A 23,065-nucleotide genomic window follows, 5' to 3' on the forward strand; every position below is an offset into this window, starting at 1 on the left:
CAACTTAGCACGTAACAACTATTGGTACGGCAGACTGAACTTCGCCAATTTAACAATTGTACACACACAAAATGGCGGCACAAACGTACGTAATTAGAAGATCCTCGGTCTTACGTAAAAATACTACGAGCTCCATGACTTGAATCAACTGCATGACCGCGTCACTCTCAATAGCGCAGCACTTCAAACTCTCCAGCCACTCTCTCACTTTCCCGCAACATAATTCAAGCTACGGAGGAGCCATAAAATTTGCATCTGCGACGTTCTCATGCCTTTTCATTTGTACACACTACAGTCAATGACATTAATCGTTGTTTACTTACTTGTGTTGCCCATAGTATTGTGTGTCTCGTGTGTGTGTGTGTGTGTGTGTGTTGTATGTGCGTAATTTACCTGTAACAATTTTAATTGTACTTTTACGCATCTCACTGCCGATAAAAATACAGTAAGAGTTGCGCACAACTTGAAAATGTAACATACTAGTGTATTTTTCGTAGTAATGCAGTGTTTCCCTTAGTTGGCTTTTGTAGACATATTAAAAACAAGTTTAGTGCTTCATTATCCTTTTATTTGGTACTAATGGGCAGATGGAAACAGTACAACGGTTAAAAGGTGACCATGGTGCGTGGGGCTGCCAGGGAGGGCTACCTTGCAATCTACACAAAAAAAACACCCTCCATGTATTCCCTTTTTTTAGTTGGGTGGCTTACAGCGTGGGCGAAAGACAACTTCGTGTAAAATGTAAAAAGAGCAGCATCAATCAAAAGGAGGAAGAGGAGCAGGAGTCAGATGAGCGCAGTGATGGCCTTACGTCTCCCCCTGCTGCAGACACATTGTATTACAGCCTCCTGTCAGGTTTACAGTTAATATCATTTTGTCATCACTCATAAATATTTTCATGTCAGATGGTTGGTTTTAGTTAGGGGGTGGCGTCACATGACGCAGCGCCAGTTTGTGATTGGTGGGGGTGAGGCCGTGTGTCGCCACACTCCAAGTCGGGGCTGTCGTCATCGGAGGAGGAGGATCTGGATGGTACATACGCACCCAAAACCTCCAGGACCTTGAGGGGCAAATCCTGGAAATGGGTTCACCAAATAATAGAGAGACGGGTTACAAAGGTGCTGGGCTAAGGTTCCATTCACAAAGGCGTCTGTGTGTGTGAAAGGGGGGGGGGGGGGGGGGGGTTCTGAAAAACACACCTGAAATCTCCCTACTGGGCCTACAGCTGTATACCTGACCCCTGAATAAAAATCTACACAATATAGGGGTATCTTGAGATATAAATTTTATTAGATTTGTTCCATTAACACACTTGTTAAAAAAAAAAAGGAAGTTGTTCTTGTGTGCATTTAAATGAAGAAAAACTTCTCTTGATACAGTAATGACTTAGTTCGACTGTCTATGTTTTGTGCTAGCATTTGTGTTCAAATATCCGTTGCTTGAACAGTAATAGCATCACAACATGCAAAATATTTGCTATTTAGCTTTAGCATTAAGCTAGCGGACTGAAAGGCATGGTTGTTTTAAATACAACATGTGTAATGTTTTGCTTTAATTCAATGGAGATTGTGCTACTCCTTCTGGCGTGGGCATCTTGGTTACTTGGGGGCAGTGTAATACACAAATGGATATACAACGAGACGGTCATGACTCCTAAAAATTCTTCGCAGAGCATAACGAAGATATGACTTTGATGCTGGTTTTGGTATTCTAAACTTTTGTACACAACCCATAGACCCATTCGCCAACTCTTTGGTCAAAGTCTGTGTGAAAGGGGGTTTATGTGTTTGTTGTTCTCACCTTGCACTGGAGCAGCTGGAGGTAGATGGCCTCTGCTCCTCGCAGAGTGCTCTGTAGGTCCAACCTCATGGTCAGCTCATTAATGTGCTGTGTGTTATAAAGACCAGGATTAGGGTGATGACTCGACACAATACTGTACACGCACATTTGCACCCACCTTGAGAATAGTGTTGAAGTCATGGTCTGAGCCAATCAACTCTCCTCTCTGCGACTGCAGGATGGCGCAAGCGATCAGAAGGTGGAAGTTGGGGCAGGGAAGACGAGTCCACATAACCTGAGAAACAACACACCATAAAACACTTTTTTTTTTTATTCAGCCCCCGAAGACAGCTTCATGTAACAATATGAAATGGCTATAAATAAACCCACACAAAAGTCTTAACAAGCCATATATGAAATGACAGATGTAAGATTTCCATTTTCATTTAAGACTGAGGGTCACTCCAACACGCCCAGACAAAAAAACAAAAAACAAAAAAAAGCCAATTTCACTGAGCAATGTGTGATTTGGTAAGCATGCCTTGTCTTGTTAAGACACACAAAAAAGTCTCAAGAAGCCATCCCTGAAAAATGACAGGAAGCCTGCCGTTTTGATTCAAAGCAGCCATTTCAGGCACATTTCCAGGAATCCTTAAATTGATATGGTTATAAAAAATTCAGCCCCCAAGACAACTTAACAGCAATACATTTGGCATGCATGTCTGTCATCAGTAGAACCACGAAACCAGTCTTAAGAAGCCATGTCTGAAAAGAGACGGGAAGTCTCCTACTTTCCTTTGAAGAGGTAATTTTTGGGTAATTTCGATCATTTTCAGGGTTCATTCCTAGATAAACAATTCCTATAAATTGTGTGCGATGACTGGCAACTTAGTTGATGTGCACTCATCATCCTAAACATGAGGACACAATCTGAAATGGTGCTCACCTCCCACAATATGAGAATATCTTCAAAGGAGAACTCCCTCTTGAACCAGATGAGCAGCCAGCGGAAACAGAAGCAAAGTGAGCCGCTGTCCTGCGAGTCTGATGGACCCAAAAAAAGAAGAAGAACAATTGATATCCAGTTGTTAAGAGTTCCACTCCTGATTCAGTTTGTCTTACCAAGGAAGTCGCACAGCTCCGGGTCCAGAGCTTTCAGCAGGACGCTGAGCTGAAGGAGCTGCTGCTTCATGGCCTCCTGGGACTCCTCAAAGTTGTGGTGCTGAGGAGCAGACAACAAGGCTCAGGAGGAGGAGAAGGAAGATGAATACATGATGTGGAGAAGGAGGCGGAGTAATAAGAGGAGGAGGAGAGATGAGAAAGAAAAGGAGAAGGTTGAAGAGAAAGGAGGAGGAAAAGAGGGAAAATGGGGGAGAAAAGAGGAAGAGGACAGAAGAGGTAGGAAAACAGGAAGGGAAAGAGCCAAAGAAGAGAAATAGAGGAGGACAGAGAAAAGGATGGAAGGAGGAAAAAAATCAAAGAAGAAAAGGAGGAAAGAGGAAAAGAAGGTGGAGAATCGCAAAGACAAAGGGGAGAAGAAGATAAGAAAAAGGAGGTGGAGAAGATGAGGAGGAAGAGGGGGAAAGGAGGAAGAGAAATATATGAGAAGACAAGGACAGTTAGGAGGAAGAGGAGGAGGATAAGGAGATAAGAAGGAGAGAGATGAGGGGGAGAAAAGGAGCAGGTTGAAGACAAAAGAGGAGAAGAAGGAAGGGAAATAGGGAGAAAAGAAAAGGAGGAGGACAGAAGCGGTAGGAAAACAGAAAGGGGAAGAGCCAAAGATGAGAAGTAGAGGAGGACGGAGAAAAGGATGCAAGGAGGAAAAAATCAAAGGAGGAGGAGAGAGAAAAGAAGGTGGAGTGTAGCAAAGACAAAGGGGAGGAGGAAGATTAAAAAAGGAGGTCAAGAAGAAGTGGAGGAAGGGGGGAAAGGAGGAGGATAAATATATGAGAAGACAAGGACAGTTAAGAAAAGGAGGAGAATAAGGAGATGAGGAGAGAGATGAGCAAAAAGGAGCAGGTTGAAGAGAAAGGGGGAGAAAAAGAGGTAGAATGGGGAGAAAACAGGAGGAGGAGGACAGAAGAGGTAGGAAAACAGGAAGGGAAAGAGCAAAAAAATTAGAAGTAGAGGAGGACAGAGAAAAGGATGTAAGGAGGAAAAAAATCAAAGAGGAGGAGAGGGGAAAAGAAGGTGGAGCATAGCAAAGACAAAGGGGAAGAAGAAGATAGGATAAAAAAGAGGTGGAGAAGAAGAGGAGGGAGAGGGGAAAGGAGGAAGATAAATATATGAGAAGACAAGGACAGTTAGGAGGATGAAAAAGAAGAGGAGGAGAGGAAGGGGAGGAAGAGGAAGACGACAAGAATAAGAGGTGGTGAGGAGGGGAACATGAGGAAATGAGAAAGATGAAACGATGAGGACAGGAAGATAATTGGAAAAAAGAGGAGAAGGGGATGAGGGGGAACAAAAGGTGGAGGATGGCGGAAGGAGGACAAGACATGTTGAGAAAAAAAGAGATGAGGAGAAGTGGAAGAAGAGGGTGATGATGATGAGAACAAAAAGAGGAGGAAAAGATGCATGAGGAGGCGGCGAAGGAGAAGAAAATGAATGTGGCGTGTAAGCATGCAGTCTCCTCACCACCATCGCCATGAATCCAGTCAGGCACCAGAAGGACTCCACTTCGTTCTGCGTGACAAACAGCAAAGGTGACAGCAGGTCGCTCATCCCCTGCACGTATCCTGCACGCCGAGAGCAAAAACCCAATCGTTCCTTTGAGCAACATCAGAAAAAAATGATCGGGTTTGTCCAAAAATAAAAGTGAAAGGTCACCAAGGTCAAAGTTGTACATGCAGTATGTCATCAGCACGTCGTGCAGCAGCGCCAGGCCCGGGTTGTCGTTGCCCGAGAAAAACGTGTTGTGTCGGTCTGTTCTGTTCACGTCACGCTCTGCCAACAAAGCAAAAATACACACGGTGACATAACAGAAGAAGGAAATAAACACCCGACTGTCCAGCGTTTGTAAACAGGTGCCTTGACATTTGCTGAATTGTGGTCTATTGTTTGTTTATAAGTGCCCTGGCACTGGCTGGCAACCAGGCCAGGATTTTCTGCTTCCCTCACCAGAAATTATCTTACTTTCACTAAAGACATGGAAACCGTCCGTAGGTATGTGTGAGTGACTGTTCGGTTATCGATAGCGTCTTGGGATTGACTGGCGACCAGTCCACGGTCTACCTGTTTCTCGCTATAGAGGATAAGCACGATAGAAATGTACAGTTGGGTGTAATAAACATTGGGGGGAAACCAACAGTTGCCATTCTGAAGAATTTGTACAAATCTTGCAACATGGTGTCGAAAATAATCTTGGCTAGTGAGCCACATGCTGCTTCGCCAAGTCTACTAACCGATCAGACTGCGGTATCCCCTGAGGAGCGAGTTCCTCATCTCCTGCTCCTCGCTGACCGACTTCCATTGCATCTTCATCCTGAAGTACTCGTCCCTGCACACACACAACAGCAAGCCGCCACCTTGTGATCTGAATGGTGACAAATGGACTGGACCTCTGCCAAGGCAAAAAAAAAGAAAAGAAATCCAGACTGTCATTGTGAACTAACGTCTTGAGGCGTAAGATCTCCTCTCGTTGGCTTTGGGTGCTGTTCCACGGGTAAAATCCCAACAGGAACTTCCACACTTCCTTCCTGAGCGTTGGTGCGATGCCCTGCAACAATACACTCTCATGTCATGTCATGGGAAAAAGTGGATTGTTTCATCATGATGATTATCACGTCTACTTACCCCCCTGAAGACCAGTTCTTTGACACACTCGGGATCCTTCACGCGCCCCTCTGGGTCCAGAAAGATTTCCCACTCATCCAGAGGGGATCCCCTGCTGACGACCGGCTTGGGTCCGAGGTCCACACCCTGTTGGGGGGTGACATAGCATAAGCAACCCAATAGTCTCACATGTCATATTTGCAGTTTTTGTTAAGAGTATTCAATTGTGCAAGGAGCTATCGTAAATAACTTTCATGTGCCTGTGCGTGTCGTGGACTTTTACTTGATTTTACGCACTATTTTAAGTAACTCATAAGAATGATTTCTGTACCACAGACCCTTTAAGGCCGCGACTTTAATAAACAATGCTGTATTAAACTGTCTTACTGAAATGTTCCCGACTGTGGATTACTGTAGTTCCATAACCTCATGAAAACTCAATAAAATATCCTATATACCTAGTTGATGTGTTTTTAGTATTTCTTCTGTTTAAGGTGGCAGTAATCGCAAATACCCAGTAAGAAGAGTGATAGCATCAGCATATCAGACACAGCAACATTTCCGTGTACTTACGTGCCTACCATGGACTCTCCTAACTTTGATGATTATCTTAATATATTTCCCTTTGCGTCACTATTTGTTTCTTATCTACAAGGTAGTGGTTACGAGAGAAGCTGCCCGTCTTACGCATGTGATGAGCTCAAAGCCGGGCTCCTCATCCAACTGCGGGGCTGAGCTTGGGTTGCGGGCGTCACGCGAGTGCAGCGGGGAGTCGGGAGGTCGCAGGGCATCTCTGAAGAAGTTGGTGACCTTGGAGAAGCCGCCGAAGGTCGTGGCATAGGGATCGTGGATGAATCTCTGGAGAAGACACATCAATTGTTTACTGCAATTCATCAACAAAGACATATGGTGACGAGCATAGCAATTACATGCCCTTCCACAACATGGCATCCGATACATTAGTAATCTGTAACATAACCAGGCTTGGGGAGTAACGGAATACATGTACCGCCGTTACGTAATCAGATTACAAAAAAATATATAACTGTATTCCGTTAGTTACAGGTAAAAACATGTAATCAGATTACAGGTACATTTATTAAAAATGGTGATTACTTCGAGGGATTACAATTTATACGATGAGAGAGAGTGCGAAAGAGGGCGAGAGAGAGAGAGACAGACAGACAACCATTATGTGAGTTACACCTTCCAAACAAATCTTCCTCCCACCAATTCACTATTTAAACATCATACACAACATATACACGGCTAAACTTGTGACTGCGATAAAAGTTTATTTTGCAGTTGATGTCACACATCGTCATCCTCATTGGATGACTATCCATCTATCTCAAACTGTGAGGTGTGGTTGCTTTCAGTGACAGTTTGAAAACAGCATATGGCCTTCAATCAATCAATCAATCAATCAATAGCCTACATGCTTTTTAATTACACAAGGATTTTTGCTACTTGTAGGCTGCCCGGGTCCCCATCACCCGCAAATAGCAGGGGCACATTGTATAGAATATATATTGTGGTGATATTATTATGTTGTTTTATTTTGTCTTCATGAGCATACTCAATATTGTAGTAATCTAAAAGTAATCCAGTTACATTACTTTGATATTATGGTACTTGGATTACATTATTAACTACATTTTTTTAGCAGGTAACTTGTAACTGTAACAGATTACATTTTAAAAGTAACCCTCCCAACCCTGAACATAAACCAGTGTTTTTGTTTTTGTATTTTTGGGGGGGTGGATTTGATTTCTCTAGTGTAAAATATGCACCTTGGCTGAAACAAGTTTGGGGAAACACTGCTGTAAGGAATCATAACATGTTCGGCAAAATAAAGCAAATCCTACCGACACAAGATCAGCGCCTCCGTCGTCAAAGAGGTGTAGCTTGTCAAAGGACTGAGAAAGTGCACCAGGATCTTGGGGGTACGCCAGGAAGAGACGCCCATCCACCGGTGACCTGAAGATGACATCACCCAAAAACAAATTAAAACAAACAAACAAATGTGTTCTGTATCCAATCACGTGACACTGAGTAGAGTCCGCGCTTACTGGTCTAGGACAAGGTAGCGGCTGAGGGCACGTAGTAGCTCCCGGCTGCCCCCTCTGTGGAAGTGCAAAGGGGGCAGCGGGTGGCACCCCCTGCTGGTCAATACCAGGAAGTTGCGGCCCAAGGAGAAACGGGCCCTGCGCAAGGAGTAAAGCTCCGAAAGAGGCAGTGAGAACGACCACTGACCTGCAAGACAAATGGTCCATCTACACAACCCTGTTCCGCCCCCACACTGGCTTTCTTATAACTTGGAAGCGAGGCTGAACAAGATCCAGAAACATTTTCAAACAATTACAGCAATCTCCCACAAGGGACAGGGACCAAGCCCTGACGCAAAACTCGAGATACAGTATATCACTTTAACATACTTCCTTGACACCAATTTCTATTTTCCTATTAGCTTGGGCTCATACGCCTTGTGTGACATCTCAGAGTAGGTGAATTTGCAAATTGTTGACACAGTCTCTAAAAAGTAAGCAGAGCTGCAGTCTTTGTTGTTAGTACAAGTTAGCCAAGAGTGCTAAGAACATTAGCTTCTGATAATAATGCTACATTAATGCTTGGCTCAGTTGTCGACGTGTGGTCATGGTTCATTTGTGTTTGGAGATTTGTCCAAGGCATGCACCACATCACACATCACAAATCAGCCATATGAAGTGCTGCCTCCATCAGAGAAAATATAATGGTGTTATAGTGCTTTTGCTACATTATTAAAACACCTGGAAACTGTTTTAAATTGCAGTGGGGGGGAACATAACACGAGGCCTTATCTAAAGCGTTGTAAGCGGCACCTGTTTCTCGGAGGGGGACATGCTCCCGATCTTTTTTCACCGTGCTGATTACTGCCCAGTCTGGCTCATAGCCGGGGTCAAACTTGGTGTCCTCCTCGCCTCCTTCGCCATCCTGCGTCGCAAGTTTCGCACTGTTAAATCATATCGTTTGAATGCTGTTTTATGCATATTAAAGCCACCTTTTTGGAGTAAAGCACAGCAGGAGCGCTGCGGCCCGCGTCCTCCAGGGGACTCCACTCTAAAGCCGGCACGCCAGCCTGAAAAATTAAACTACTTCATAAATACTTTTTCATCTCACCACGACAACAACAGATTTCCTTACCCGCTCCACAATGCGTATGAAACCTGGGATGCTGGTGTCCTGGTTGCTCCTCTTGGCGTTAGTGTGCAGGTACACACCCTCCTTCTCGAATATCAGCTGAGGAAACGAGAAGTTTATATTCACCATTCACAACATTAGATACACTAAATGAGATCCAATACACAGCCGTATCAAAGACTAATAATGGCAAGTTTGGACTGACCACTGTAGTAGTTTGCAGTGATGTTTCAACTGCATAAAATTGAGTGCTGTCTCTAATATTGTGGACATCATGTAGCAAAATAAAAACCACTAAAATACCACAATAAATACATTGTTCAATCAATATATCACAAAACGATGTATTTGTTAATTGTGTAAAGGCATCATTTTTATTAGTATCCTATCAGTGGTTTCCCCCAAAAATTACAAATGATCAAATGTATTACAAAAGAAAATTAATAGAACATTTTGAGGAAAATATGACAAAATAAGGAGCATAGGGAGATAGGGAAGTTGCCCCCCCCCATCATTCAATACATCTTCATACCAAACAATAAAGTATTGAGTAAATTGTAACAAGACTTTGCAGAAACCCTGTATTTTGAGAAGGTAAATTGGTTAATTTGTTTAAGGCCTTTTATAAATAATAATAATAATGCATCAGATTTATACAGCGCTTTCTAGACACTCAAAGACGCTTTACAATGAAATGGATACAATATTCATGCACTCACACATTCACACTGCGGTGGCGGTAAGCTACTTAAGTAGCCACAGCTACAAAAAATGGTTATTCTGTCTTCTATTTTTAAATGACGTGTTCAATTAGGTTATTGTCTAGGCATTCACAACTATTGTGCTGTGAGAGAACGTTGGGTCTGACAAGGGAAATGATCCGATTTCACTTAATTGGTCTGCATCGTAAAATAAACAAAATTGACAAATATTTTCCAGATCGGCACTGAAGACAGTGGTACTATTCATTGTACCATTTTCTATGTGCTGCTATCGGCCAATTTTTTTCCTGTCCATTTTGGTAGGCTACTGGGTACTTTTAAGCTAGGTTCTGAGAACAATACCTGGACTGACAAGGGATTCATAGAAACATACTGTATCTATTAGACCACTCTAACAGGAGATTTCACCTCATTTAGCTGCAAGGATGATTGTAGTTACTTTTTGGAATCACTTTTCCTCACAGTCAGTTGTTTTGATACAGTTTTATCAAGTTTATCATTTATCAAGAGCTTTCAAGGACCAGCTAAAGGTAAGCTTAACATCTTACTGGTTGTAGTCTCAACAAGGCTCAGTGTACAATGCAGTATGCTATAATAATAAATACTACTACTACTACTACTAATAATAATAATAATATAAAAATGGGAGCATATAAAGAAAAATCTAATGAAACACTGTATTTGCATTCAACATCTGAAACAACCCTAGAAAATGTTGGCTAGCTACTTTGTTTGGCTCATGCATTTTTTTTATTGCAGACCAGTATTTATTTATTTTTTTACTACCACAGGCATAACTACTTGCTCATTTGTAACCCTAAAGAGAATGTATATTTTTACTGTGTTCTTTTTAACAAGCCAGAAAGTTGTGAAAACCATACCGTACAGTACAAAGTTGAAACGCAATATTTCAAAAACAGCAACTGCTTTTTGGTACTTGGTGGTTTAATGGTACAGACAAGAGCAGGAACAGGTTTTGATATACTGTGTTGAGTATTCAGTATTCACATTATTATTGAATCTTTTTTATGTGTATCCTCACATTCAAAACCATAGAGTGGACTTCATTCTAGGAATGAACAACATGATTGACCAGTTGTTTTACTTTCAATACATGAGGAGCTGGAGGGAATGACTGCCTTTGGAGAAAAGGGGTATACAATTTTGTACTCCTTGTAGGAGACTGGTTTATTCCAGAAACATGCATATTGTCACTGTTTATGTTGAGAAGCTGCTGCGTCAAAATAATACATTGTCCTCTCTACAAATTAGGGTTACCATTTGCTCATATTTTACAAATACAATCCTTTTCTCCCAAGTACACATTCATTTTTGTTTGGAGGTGTCTCGTGAGATTTTCTAAAGTAAAACACGTAGCATGGCTCAATACAGCTTTGGAAAGACTGGTCTATTGTACAAAATATAATTGTACAGTATGAAAATAATGGTTGCCTTGGTGTTAACTGCGTACCGTGCTACAAACGGTTGATAGTAGATACGCTCTGATACTTTTTGATAAAGTAGTAACGTCGGGTTACTTAAATTACTTCTTGTTCAACACATTTGGCGAATACTTCATACTTTTCTTCTTTATCGACAAGCGAGCAAATGTGTCATTCTTTGCGACAAGTGTTTGGTCACGTAAAGGCATCATGTGATCTGCTCGCGGCAGGTCTGACAAGTTACGTCACATCTTTACGTGTGAATGTGAGCCTTTACGTGTGTCAACTCCAAGCTCCAAAGACAGCCGCACCGCTCGGTGTATTTTATTTCGTTTGAAACGCACCTAATGTTCTTGTAAATGCAATTACTACGGTTAGCTAGCTAAGACGTTGACAAAATGGGATAAAGGGCAACAACGAGCTCCCACGCTCAACGGTGATACTTTTTTTAAACGGTCAGAACGTGAGAAAAAAAAGACGCAACAAAGTCGTGCGGGTACCTTGTAGTCGTCACCGTTTTGCTCCATTGTTGAATCGCTCATCGTGGGTTACTAGATTTGAGTCTTCTACCTTGGTTTTCCCAAAACAAATGTTACGTCACACTTCCTGTTTCCACCAAGCCCGCCCCTCAGACAGGCGTCGACACATGAGCCAATGCCAATCTGAGCGCTGTAAAGCAAATTCACCGTGACTCAAAGCATTTTTGCATTATTTGGGTTTTGTTCGATCGTTTTCTCCTAATACTAATGTACATTGATATGATTTATTATGTAGGTCTTATTCGAGTGCATTGGCATTATCTTCCATGTTGTTTTACATCTTTCTTTCTTTTTAACGTTCAACTTTATGTTCATTGAAGGGTGGGAGACTTAAATCGAAAAACAAAACTCTTTAACCTGACTTAAGTCATGACAACGGAGCACGAAGTTAATTGGAGTGCGGGGCAAGGGGCGGTACATAGAGCACTCATGCAACCTTTCACGTAAATATGTTATACATTAGATTGCTATTAAATTTATTATTTGAGCTCATAGTTACGTTATTATGTCATTTTATTATTATTGGCTTTCGGGTTCGCCAACGCGATGGAGACTTTGCTCGAACTTTTAAACCAAGTAACGTTAGAGCAAGAAGCTGATTGGTGTGTTGCGGAGGATGCGTGCATGCAACGCGGAAGTAACGCGAGAACGAGCCCGCCCCTCAAACCACTGTCACGTGTACATGATGCTCGCCATAGAAAAGACAGTAAACAGATGACATCACAGTCGGAACACGCTTGCTTTCACATTAAAAGCTAATCACTGCTTGAGTCAAGTTTCGGGAAAATATATGTCAAATCCTAATTTTCAGAGTTGATTAACATTTGAAGTGGGTAACACAGCTCCGCTTTTAGATCATTACATTCAACACAACCAGATATGAAACAAAGATAGAACGTTTTTAGTAACGTCATTTGTTTAACTTTGAAGACTTCAATAGGAACCTCGAACATTAGTCCTCGCAAACTTTCCACTGGTGACGAGCCTAGCTAGGGGAGAGGAACGCTTGAAGCAAGACACCGCACGTTTGACGAAATAAAGTCAAGTTTAAGGTCGACGAGTAAGTGGCAACTCGGAGGAAAGAAAGCAAACGGGTAGGTGAACATTTGACAAGTATTTACTCATTCGTACAGCGCGTCTCGGGTGCGCGCAAGACCCTGAAAAATGGTGGTGAAGTGCGCCTTCCATCATGAGGAGTCTGCTCAAAACAACAACAGTGGCTAATAAATAAGCAGCAGCAGCAACGACAGCCGCAGCAACCATCGCAAGCCTCATTCAAATGCACTTTAAGAGGACACACGTGCGAACACAAAGGACGGCGTGGCATTAAAACAGACTCGGGATGAAATAAAACGGACTGTGGCCAGTGTGGGGAGATTTCAAAGCTAGTTTAATTCCATTCGTTAGCATTCAGTGTTGTCAAAGTGTTCCTTAAGGAGTAATAATAGTACGCAGTTTCTTATTTTAAAAGCGCTCACAGGTGTCATATGAAACGTTGTTTGACATTCTCCTGTCAAAGTTACTGTAGGATAAAAAATGACAACGAACTTAGATCCACTTGTCACACTGTTTGAAATTAGTCGGTTTTGCAGGGGCGGTTTGGTCTCATGCAAATGTTTGTTACCATGGTGACTCGACCAAGCTAGACATTGCACAAATACAGGGCAATTTAGGCTAGGTTCACGCTGCATCCAAATGAGACCCAAGTCAGAATTTTATTGTGTATGTGAATCTGCAAAGCTGTTTTGAGTAACAGTAGTGACTTTATTTTTTACTTCAATTTAATCCTACTTGTAACATGAAGCCTAAATTTGACATTTGTGGTGCTATTAGTAATTTAGCTACGCAAATTGTTAATTTATTATATGCTGCAGTGACTTGATGTCATCTTATTAGTAGGCGTCTCCATGAAAGAGGGAAAACGCTCGCCTCATTTTCTCAAAATATTTGTACCTCCTCCCGCATTGCTCCTCTGTAGATATAAGATCATAAAAAGATGATACCCGACGATTGACTTGTAAAAGTCTATGGCCCTGACATGCTGGACCATACGTATTTACTTCCGTGAACACAATGATGTGAGTGATGGCTCTTCTTCTGCGCATGCTGGTCACTTTGGGGACGCATTTGGTTCACACACCAGACAGACTGCGGTCGCAATTAATATGTATGTTATATGGACGATTACACTCAAAAACAACATGAGAGCTAGCATCCATAAAGATTCTATTGTATTTTGCCGCTCTTCATCTCATCATCATTCAGTGTGCGGGATCTTTGCCCAGCTAGTCAAAATGCACCAAGCATAAAGAATAACATCACACTTAACATCCATTTTTGTTAGTTTTTGGGAAGAATGCCGTTTTTATTTCCATGACAATCGGGGGTGGGGCTAGGGTGTTGCGACAAAGCAAGTGCTATTCGGTGTTGCCTTTTTCCTTTTTTTTTTGGTCAAAGATGGCCTTTGCCCATACAACGCAAATCATACTTAAAGCAATTATAATGAATGTTTAGATGGAGCACTGCCAAACAGACGTCATGTAAACAGTTCAGTCGCAATAGCCAGGCTCTGTCTGTCTTGAAATAAATGCATAGTAATGCCATCGTTAACACACTTGAAAATTGTGTCTTCCTACCAGAACTTGCCTGCGATGGAAGAGCTTGTATTAAACTATTTGTAGTTGTAACATGTTTTTTTTTTTTATCAAGCTGTTGCGTGAATAAAAGTGTCCAAGAAATTACAACTGCTGTGCAAAGAGACGACAGAAGTCCGTCTTGATAATCACATGATGTTCACATCGACCTGCCTGTGTTACACAGCTGTAAAATATTTGTTCTGATTAATGCATTCACGCATGTAATCGGCAGATGGGAATAGATCATGTCACGTCAACTAGGACTGCGCAATACTGGAAAAACATGCAATATGCGATATAGTTGTTGAATATAGCGCTATTGATATTGCGATATTTAACATGCACCTAAAGAAATTACATTTATATAGTCTAATGAAAGAATTGCATATTTTTTTCATGCGGCAATATAAGCAAGCTCAATGTATTCTTAGTTAATTAATTGTAATTACTAGGGATGCACGATAATGCTATTTTCAACCGATACGATAAACCAATAATTTAGAAAGTGCTGATGTTGATAACCGATAAGTAAGCCGCTAATTGTTTACAAAATTAACTTGAATACAAATATACTTTCGAGTCCTACTATAAGGCTAACATGTACAAATACATTGAAACATTGTGTAAAGCACCATGAAGCTGAATTTTTTGATACATCTGCTTCAAAGACAACTAGTAACCCATTTAAAATTTGCCAAAACAAAATAGTCATATTTAAAAAATGCAACAAAAAACTGTGAGGGTAACATTTTGGGAAGACACAGTAAAGAAAGCCCACATTGGCGACTGCCATGTTGCCGTGATGCATCTTCTGTCAACACGAGGTCCGTTGTGCGCATTATGACGTCACAAATATGCAACACTACCATAGGAGATGGGAGGGGTTGAGGAGTCGGGCACAACTTGAGCCACAACAGATGGACCAACGCTGCAAGTCTATTATTATCGGCGGACTTCTGTATGATCTGGTCTATCTGTGTAATGTCAAATTGGTTGATAATTGCCGATAATTATCGGCAGATTTCTTTATTATCTGTTTTATCTGTTTGACATCAAATTGGTCGATAATTGCAGATAATTATCGACCACCGATATTATCGTGCATCCCTGGTAATTACCCTAGATATTTTTAAACTATTGGATGGCCATGTACATTTAAGTTTGCATCTGACTGGTTAGTGTTCAAATTCAGATAAAAGCATACAATTCTATATGGAACTTATTGCATGTATCTGCGATGTGTATATTGCATGGGCCAATATCGCGATACTGATATTTTTTTCAATATATTGTGCAGCCCTAACGTCAACCATGTTTGACCAGAGCTCTTCAATCAGAATGACCCCCAAAAAATCTCAATGTCAAACTGGATCTTGATAATATAGTATTCAGGGTTTCCCCCAGTATTTTATGAGCTTTTATAGGTCAATAGGTCGGTGAATTTAATTCGGTGCATGTCGTTCGTTGTCCTAGATAACCCCCCCCCCCAACACACACACACACACACACACACACACACACACACACACACACACACACACACACACACACACACACACACACACACACACTCCTCAAAGCCACAAAAATGTTTTTATTGTCTTTGATGAAATATGTTTGTAGTGAGATGCCATACATGTTTGTACTCCCTCTCCAGATATAACCAGCAACTTGGCACCATCTGTTCTCTCCCCTGGCTCCCTTTTGTTCTAAGAAATCACCCAGTCAGTGCATCATATCATTAAGTCACCCAGTGCCTCATACAAAAACTCCCTTTCCATCTTCACCAGAGCAAAAAACAAAAAATCTAACCAAAACACACCAGCAAGTAAGCAGATTGCTATTTAAGCAACATCATTCATTAGGCCATTAGTGAACTCCGCACACACAACCTGACACCATCATGGCCTCCATCACCAAGTCGTCTGAGCCGGAGATCGCAGACAACCACAGGGACAGCTGGGTGGCGCTCCTGGCCGCCGCCGACGCGTACTGCCAAAAATCGGGCTGCGAGCTGGCCATCCTCACGGCGTGCAAGAAGTTCCGCTCCTCAGGGCCGGAAATGGATGCCACGAGTAAGAAGAAGTGGGAGAGCGGCGGCGGCGGCTTTCACAGGGAGTGCGAGTTCTCGTACAGTGTTTGGGGTCAGGGCTACCTGGCTGAGTCGGCACGGCGCTACGTGGATGACATTGGCGTGCTGCACTCGACCACCTTATTGACGACACAAAGGCACACGCGCCACGCTGCTGCAGAAGTCACGTCAGAGGCAGGGCACAGGTTGATGAGTCAGGTGCGTATTTATTATATTTATTCATCTTTAATTGTTTTTTTTATCGGCTTCCGAAGTGCAAAGCCTATCCTTGGTTTAATGCAGTAGCTCAGGGGTGGGCAAACTCGAGGGCCTGGAGTCCTGCAGGTTTTGGATGTTTCCCTTCTCCAACACAGCTGATTCAATGATCAACAAGCTCTGCATAAGCCTGATAACGATCCTGTTCATTGGAATCAGCTGTGTTGGCGGATGGAAACCTGCAGGACTGCAGCCCTCGAGGACCGAGTTTGCCCACCCCTGCTGTAGCCCGTCTTCTCTGGTATTTTTGAAACATGCCACCTATAATAGAAATAAACAGAGCTGGGCACTTCCGTTAATCGGCTATTCCCGTCTATGACGATGCTCACCTTTCGGCGCGTACGTCCGCGTATTCGTCGAATGCTGACGGGAAGACTCGCACGGAATGAGAGGGTCTCTATGTACTCACCTCAATCGACGGATGTAAACGGGCTTCATTCGGTGCTCAGTCCGTGTATTTTTCAGGGGCTTCGCGTCATTGTGCACTTGCTGCAAGGTGGGCATTGTCATAGACGGGAAATGCCGATTAACGAGAGTGCCCAGCTCTGGAGATAAACACAAGCACTAGAAATAATCCACACTGTAAAAAAAGAAAAGAAAAGAAGGTCCACAGCATCTTGCACAAAAGAAGTAAACACAAGAACTAGAAAAAACAGTGTAAAAAAAACAGCACAGCACCTTATACAATAGAAAGAAAACATGAGTAGAAGCAATTCACAAAGTTAAAAAAGAAAAAAAGTCAGCACTTTAAGCAGTCGAAATAAGCACAAGGACTGAAAATAATCCTCAGTGTAAAAATATACCTATCACACCTTGCACAATAGGATAAAAAAAAGTGCTAATATATTCCACAGTATAGAAGAAAGTGCACAGCACTTTGCACAGTAGAAATAGACATGACTAGAAACAATTCACTGAGTATGAAGCAAGTATAGCACCTTGCACAACAGAAAAAAACAAAGACTAATAATAATCCACAAAATAAAGATCCAGGAATGCAAATGAACGTCATGTAATGAACGCAATTATTATTTCTGTACGTGTTTACTTTTTACAAAGGGTGCCACCCTCTATAGTAAGCCTTTATTTTTTTTCACATTATCTGTTCAAATTTTTTTATTATAAAATAAAAATTACAGACGTGGCAAATCGGGGTCCAGAAAGTAAAAACCCTGCCACTGTTTGGCTTTAGCAACAAGTGCTTCTTTTCTGGATCTGGATTTGCCACCTCTATTTATTTCTGTGGAAGTTGATGTAAATTCACACTGGAAAAACATTTCAAAGCTTGTTTGGTATCAGGAAACAAAGACAAGAACAAAAGATTTGTTTTGAATAATATTGTCATTAGATTGTTGTGAATTCAAAGCTGTACTTTTATTATGGCCCAGCCTCATCCATGCCGTTATTTCCAGAACGTGACGGGTGACGGCGTGCTGGGCAGCATCAGCCCCAACACCAGATTGTACTCGCAGAACTACCCGTCCATCTACAGCTCAGGAGGCGTCCCGGGTCAGGACAACAACGGCGAGCGCGAGCGGGACATAAGCGCTCTGGAGGCCACACGACAGGTCAGGCAGCGCTCGGGCATCGTCGACCTGGAGGAAGAGTGCGAGGACGATGAAGAGGACGAGGATGAGGAAGAGGAGGACATGGATGAGAAGAGACCCTTCGGGAATGAGAGCGCAGGTCAGGACTGATGTACATTTTCGTCAGAAAAATTGTTCACCGCACTTTGCAAAATAGAACAAAACCCACAACACTACAAATAATCCACAGAGTATAAAAAAGTCAGATGCACTTTGCACAATAGACATAAATGCAACAACTAGAAATAATAGAAGTAGAAAAAAAGTTCAATAACTCCTTGCACAATTGAAATTGACATTATGACTAGAAATAACCCACAGCATATGAACAAGTCCACTATACTTGACTAAAAATAATAGAGGATAAACAAAACAAAACACAACAAGAAATAATCCAGGGTGTATTAAAAAAAAAAAGTCCACGGCAACTTGCACAATCAAAATAAGAACAAGAACTAAAAATAATCCAGAGAGTATAAAAAAAATCATTGGCACCTTGCACAATAGCAAACATCAATCCTTGAAATAATGTGTTTCAGGCGTGTTTTCCATGGACGAAGACTCGCTGTCTCGCGACTGTGAGCCCTTCTTCGAGTCTGACGGCGAGGAGGAGAGCACTGACGGTGAGTTCGCCTGCGGCCACTCAACCATGCACAAGTACGACCGGTGCGTTCACGAGTTACTGTTTTTTCTGTTTCTGGCAGGCTCGTTGAGCGAGGAGGCGCCGCCGCCGTCGCGCGGTATGGCCGTGGGCCACCATGGCGTGTACGCGTCACGGCACGCCCACCCCATGTCGCTGGCACGCTCGCTGCCCGTCTCCGTGCCCGTCTGGGGGTGCAAGGGGGGGCGGGCAGCCCCGGGGGAAGGCAACAGTGGGGAAAGGGTACAAAAGAACACGCATTCTGACACTTTTAGTAAAGGCGCCATAGCATGATGAATCAACTTTTTTGAGCTTTTAGCCATATTAACTCATTTGCTCCCCAAAAACGTATAAATACTATTTTAAATATTACCATGCTTCCAAAGACTATATTTATATGTTTTTTATGCTGGAGCATACAGAAGGCTTTGATGGAGCCTCTGAACTGAAGAGAATGCTAGAAGCAATGGTAGTTATTACAAAAACGTCCAGCAGGTGGCAGCAGAGTATAAGAGATCAACCAGGGCTATGTTGCAAAAAGCTCTTTTTTTTGTGAATAATGATGAAACTTAGCTATATTCTAATGCTAATTTCTACAAAACAGAAACATACTTTTTTTTTTTATCTTCCTTTTGTTAGGTTTCATGTTTTATAGCAATAGAACACAATACTCTGTGGGCCTTGCAAAATCCAGTAAAATAGCCGGGAGTGAAGGGATTGCTTCAGTGAAAATTGCTGGGAGTGAATGAGTTTAAATGCTAATTCCTCACTAAAAACATCGCCAAAGAGTTGTCTTGAAATCAGCCCACAATGGCCTTAGTCAGGCAGGTGACCAAGAACCGGGTCACTCTGTCAGAGCTCCAGTAGTACTCTGTAGAGAGAGGACCTTCCAGAGGGACAACTATATTATGCAGCACTCCACCAATCAGGCTTGTATAGTAGAGTGGCCAGACGGAAGCCACTCCGTAGTTTAGGAATTATGCACATGGCAGCCCGCCTGGAGTTTGCCAAAAAGCACACGAAGGACTCTCAGACCATGAGAAAGAAAAATCTCTGGTCTGATGAAGCAAAGATTGAAGTCTTTGCTGTGAATACCAAGTGTCGTGTGGATATTGCTCATCACCTGACCAAAACCATCTCTACAGTGAAGCAAAGTGGTGACGTCATCATGAAATGGGGATGTTTTTTCCAGCAGTAGGAACTTGGATACTCGTCAGGATTGAGGCAAAGATGAATGTAGCAAACTATCAATATACAGAGAAATCCTGGATGAGTGCTCAGGACCTCAGACTGGGGTTTACCTTCTGATAGGATGACCGTAAGCAGACAGGCAAGACAACGATGGAGTGATATCAGGGCAACTGAATATCCTTGAATAGCCCAGATTTGAATCCAATCAAATATCTCTGGAGAGATCTGAAAATGGCTTGTGCACTGACGCTCCCCATCCAACCTGATGAGGTGCTGCAAAGAGGAATGGGCGAAATTGCCCAAAGCTTGTGATGTCATATTCAAAAAGACTTAAGGCTGTAATTAGTGTCAAAGGTGTATCAACAAAGTATTGAGCAGAGACTGTCAAGACTTTATGTACATGTGATGTCTTGGTTTCTTTATTTTTCATGAAAAGTAATTATTACAAGAAGCTAATGTCTTCATTATGGGGTATTGTGTGTTGAATTTTGAGGGGGGGGATATTGAATTGCCCTTGGAAATGCCCCCTAAAAGGCCTCTTTGAAGCATGTCCCAGTGTAACGCAGCATTCTGTATGTGTCCCTTCAGGTGGGCTGCACTGATCTGGAGCACATCGCCGCCAGCATGAAGGCCCTTCTGGCCCCCGGGGCCACTGACGGGACAGAAATGTTCGGGGCCCTGCCAAGACCCCGGGTCAACACAGGCGACTTCTCGCTCAAGCACTGAGTGTGAGTGCAGGAGACGTGCACTATGTGAAAACCGCGTGAAAACAAAACAAAACAATTGCACCTCCATTTGTCGCTCGCTAGTTCAAGGAGGTAACACAACACTAAAAAATAAAATGGCCGACGATGCACCTGGAAAGTTTCAAAATGCCACGCTAATGTGCCGTACCCACACTAAGGGGCGCAACAATTTATTGTAAATGTTTTGGGGTTAATTTGAAATATATTCTACATGTGCTTCATGTTAATGCTACATGCTAATGTTTTGTTTTGGGGGGGTTTTGCACAGAGGTGACGAGAACTGTTTCACAGTGTTCAAATTTTTAAATCAAATTAAAACACTACGCTTTAGGCTCTAGCGATGTTAACACACAAACAATGTTTTTACAGTTGTGTTGTTTGGCGTACACAGGAAGATAACACTTCATTTTTCTTTGCTTTTTTTTTAGGTAGAGTGACACAAAAATGTATGTCAGTTAGGTAGTTTAGCATGGCGAGAGGAAGCATGCGGCTACCTTGATGTAGCAAACACTCCAAAATACACAGCGTGTTTTCTACACAACAGCTACAAAAATAAAAGCAGAAACATTTTATTTTTGTTGCAAGTAATGCCTGTATGCAGGAAACTCACCAGCTAAACTAGCTAGTCAACAGCTAGCTCACCATCCTGAAAGATGACTTACTCCCCAAAATAACATATCTGCAATAACTTTTCAGAAACATACACAGACACGAGAATTAGTGAGGCTAGCATCTCTTATAGGCAACATTTAGCCTTGATGAAGTTAGCTTAGCATCTAGTTAGCAGGCAGGAGGGTGAATAATGCTCAAAAATACATGTCAGCATCTGTTTTCAACAGATAAATGTAAAAAAAAAAGTTTCGTGTTTGGCTAAGGAAATCACTAGCTATTCAAATAATCCGCTAAGTAGCTCGCAAGATACACCATTTTAAGGACTCTACACACAACAATTCCATTTGTTAGGCTGTGATAAGACTAAAATAAACTAAAATATTTTGAGGCTTTTTCTCACAATATCATTGTTGCTTAAATAAGCTAAGCTAACTCCCTAACGGCACAAATGATTCCAAACGTGACCACATTTACGTCGCTCGGCTGAAATGTGAAGCTTTTGTAACACTTTTGAGAACCTGCACTTCTGTCATTGTTGTGGCGGTTTAGCACCTGGTAGCATGTTAGCATGAAGCACATGGACGCTAACAACAGTAATAGCTCCTGGTGCATCGTCAGGCCCTCGTTCAAAAACATTTGTTCTCCTTGAACATTAAAATGTGAAAAGCTTATGTTGAAAATGTTGGTACACCAGCAGCACCTCTCATAATTCATCGTTCATAAGTCCTAACTTACATATTTGCCTCTTTGTACTTTGTACTACACTAGAAACCATTGACTGACTCGTCCAATGATTGTGCTTCAAATGTTTTTTGTTATTTCTTGAAGTGAGTGGATGACTGAGACTGACAGAAGTGAGAGAGAAAAAGTTGGGACTGAAAGTTAAAGATGTCTAAGTGACATTTTGGTAGATGTTCTCCAAGTTCTTCTTTTGTGGTTCAAATAAAGGAGCAACACCAAGTCAGTTGACGTTGACTCTTATGTCGCACTGCACTGCTACAATAGATAAACATACAGTATGTAATTGTTAAGTTAGTTAAATAATAATACAACATAATAGACTTACTGTGACCAAACGTCCTCTTTTTTCTTGGACATGTCCACTTTTTTACATTCTGTACGGGTGTCCAGGTTTTTTAATTTTTATGAATTCATGATGGCCACGCAAGCCAGCCCTTGCAGTTCTACCGCGTCTTCTTTAAATGTGGAAATTGGTTGGATGTTCAAGTCTTCAATAAACATTTGAAACAAACTGCTCCTTGCCGGAAGAAATTGGAGTAGGGGACGAGGGGGGTTGCGCTATTCGTTCAGTTTAATTCAAAAGCGCAGACATTTTACTTGTAGTTTACACAAGAGTCAGCCACGGAACCTTTCTGGGAATGTAAGACGAACAATTTTTTCAATTTCACTTTGGCATTGCAAATGTGAAGAATAATTGATTGCTTTGAATTCATTTGGACAGAATGTTTACTGATAAAGGCTACTTTTATCACTATCCTGCAAGCATGGAGGTCTCAGAGAAAGTGGCCGTGTGTTTAGTCCGCAGAGGCAGTGCGGGGGTGGGGCCGCACCTGTTGACATCATAGAGTAAGCACCCGCTCGTTTTCTCGGGTTGGGAGGGTCTGGTGCTTGGAGAGCAGAATAACAGAATTTTTCATAGAAGGGCGAATGGAAGTAAACACCGCTTTGGTGATGTTTTTGGTGAGGAATTAGCATTTTAACATGGCTAAAAGCTCCAAAAAGTAGATTTTTCATATTGTTGTCCCTTTAATTATATGATCTTTTTGTGACCTTTTCCTGAAAAAAAACATTGATGTTTGTTGAAAAACACATTTTGTTTTTTAAAATCCCATCTGTATTATGAAAGACATGAG

The 23,065-nt window shown here is 42.0% G+C and overlaps 2 protein-coding genes across 4 annotated transcripts; one reads left to right on the forward strand and one right to left on the reverse strand.

The window, feature by feature from the left end:
• Positions 1-546: 546 nt before the first annotated feature.
• Positions 547-11,519, reverse strand: tbc1d17 (TBC1 domain family, member 17). Its single transcript, XM_086058583.1, has 17 exons — positions 11,395-11,519; positions 8,734-8,829; positions 8,591-8,668; positions 8,412-8,523; positions 7,623-7,806; positions 7,419-7,530; positions 6,238-6,408; positions 5,572-5,697; positions 5,391-5,494; positions 5,181-5,275; positions 4,606-4,722; positions 4,414-4,514; positions 2,902-3,001; positions 2,726-2,823; positions 1,958-2,074; positions 1,801-1,887; positions 547-1,075 (listed from the first exon to the last, which is right to left on the reverse strand). Exons 1-17 carry the CDS (start codon positions 11,434-11,436, stop codon positions 920-922), a joined length of 1,896 nt encoding a protein of 631 aa, XP_085914709.1. The 5' UTR covers positions 11,437-11,519; the 3' UTR covers positions 547-919.
• Positions 11,520-12,399: 880 nt separating this feature from the next.
• On the forward strand, positions 12,400-22,151 carry akt1s1 (AKT1 substrate 1 (proline-rich)). Of its 3 annotated transcripts, none has more exons than XM_086091524.1 (6): positions 12,400-12,527; positions 15,727-16,359; positions 17,805-18,102; positions 18,542-18,625; positions 18,707-18,885; positions 20,422-22,151. In XM_086091524.1, exons 2-6 carry the CDS (start codon positions 15,973-15,975, stop codon positions 20,557-20,559), a joined length of 1,086 nt encoding a protein of 361 aa, XP_085947650.1. In that variant the 5' UTR covers positions 12,400-12,527; positions 15,727-15,972; the 3' UTR covers positions 20,560-22,151. The 3 variants fall into 3 exon arrangements, with proteins under 3 accessions (XP_085947650.1, XP_085947659.1, XP_085947642.1); XM_086091533.1 differs by having other exon boundaries at positions 17,829-18,102; XM_086091516.1 differs by having other exon boundaries at positions 17,829-18,102; positions 18,542-18,885.
• Positions 22,152-23,065: the final 914 nt, after the last annotated feature.

Source organism: Leptonotus elevatus, chromosome 1 (assembly GCF_054856555.1).
Source record: "Leptonotus elevatus isolate MCC_2025b chromosome 1, RoL_Lele_1.0, whole genome shotgun sequence".
NCBI classification, from domain to species: Eukaryota; Metazoa; Chordata; class Actinopteri; order Syngnathiformes; family Syngnathidae; genus Leptonotus; species Leptonotus elevatus.

Excerpts from the sequence above, each read along its gene's own strand:
- tbc1d17 (XM_086058583.1), bottom strand. The coding sequence starts at position 11,436 with ATGAGCGATTCAACAATGGAGCAAAACGGTGACGACTACAAG. Across the intron at positions 7,531-7,622 it reads CGCTACCTTGTCCTAGACCA|GTCACCGGTGGATGGGCGTC; the intron begins GTAAGCGCGGAC and ends TGTCATCTTCAG. Across the intron at positions 6,409-7,418 it reads GAGGCGCTGATCTTGTGTCG|AGATTCATCCACGATCCCTA; the intron begins GTAGGATTTGCT and ends TGTCTTCTCCAG.
- akt1s1 (XM_086091516.1), top strand. The coding sequence starts at position 15,973 with ATGGCCTCCATCACCAAGTCGTCTGAGCCGGAGATCGCAGACAACCAC. Across the intron at positions 16,360-17,828 it reads GGCACAGGTTGATGAGTCAG|AACGTGACGGGTGACGGCGT; the intron begins GTGCGTATTTAT and ends CGTTATTTCCAG. Across the intron at positions 18,886-20,421 it reads AAGGCAACAGTGGGGAAAGG|GTGGGCTGCACTGATCTGGA; the intron begins GTACAAAAGAAC and ends GTGTCCCTTCAG.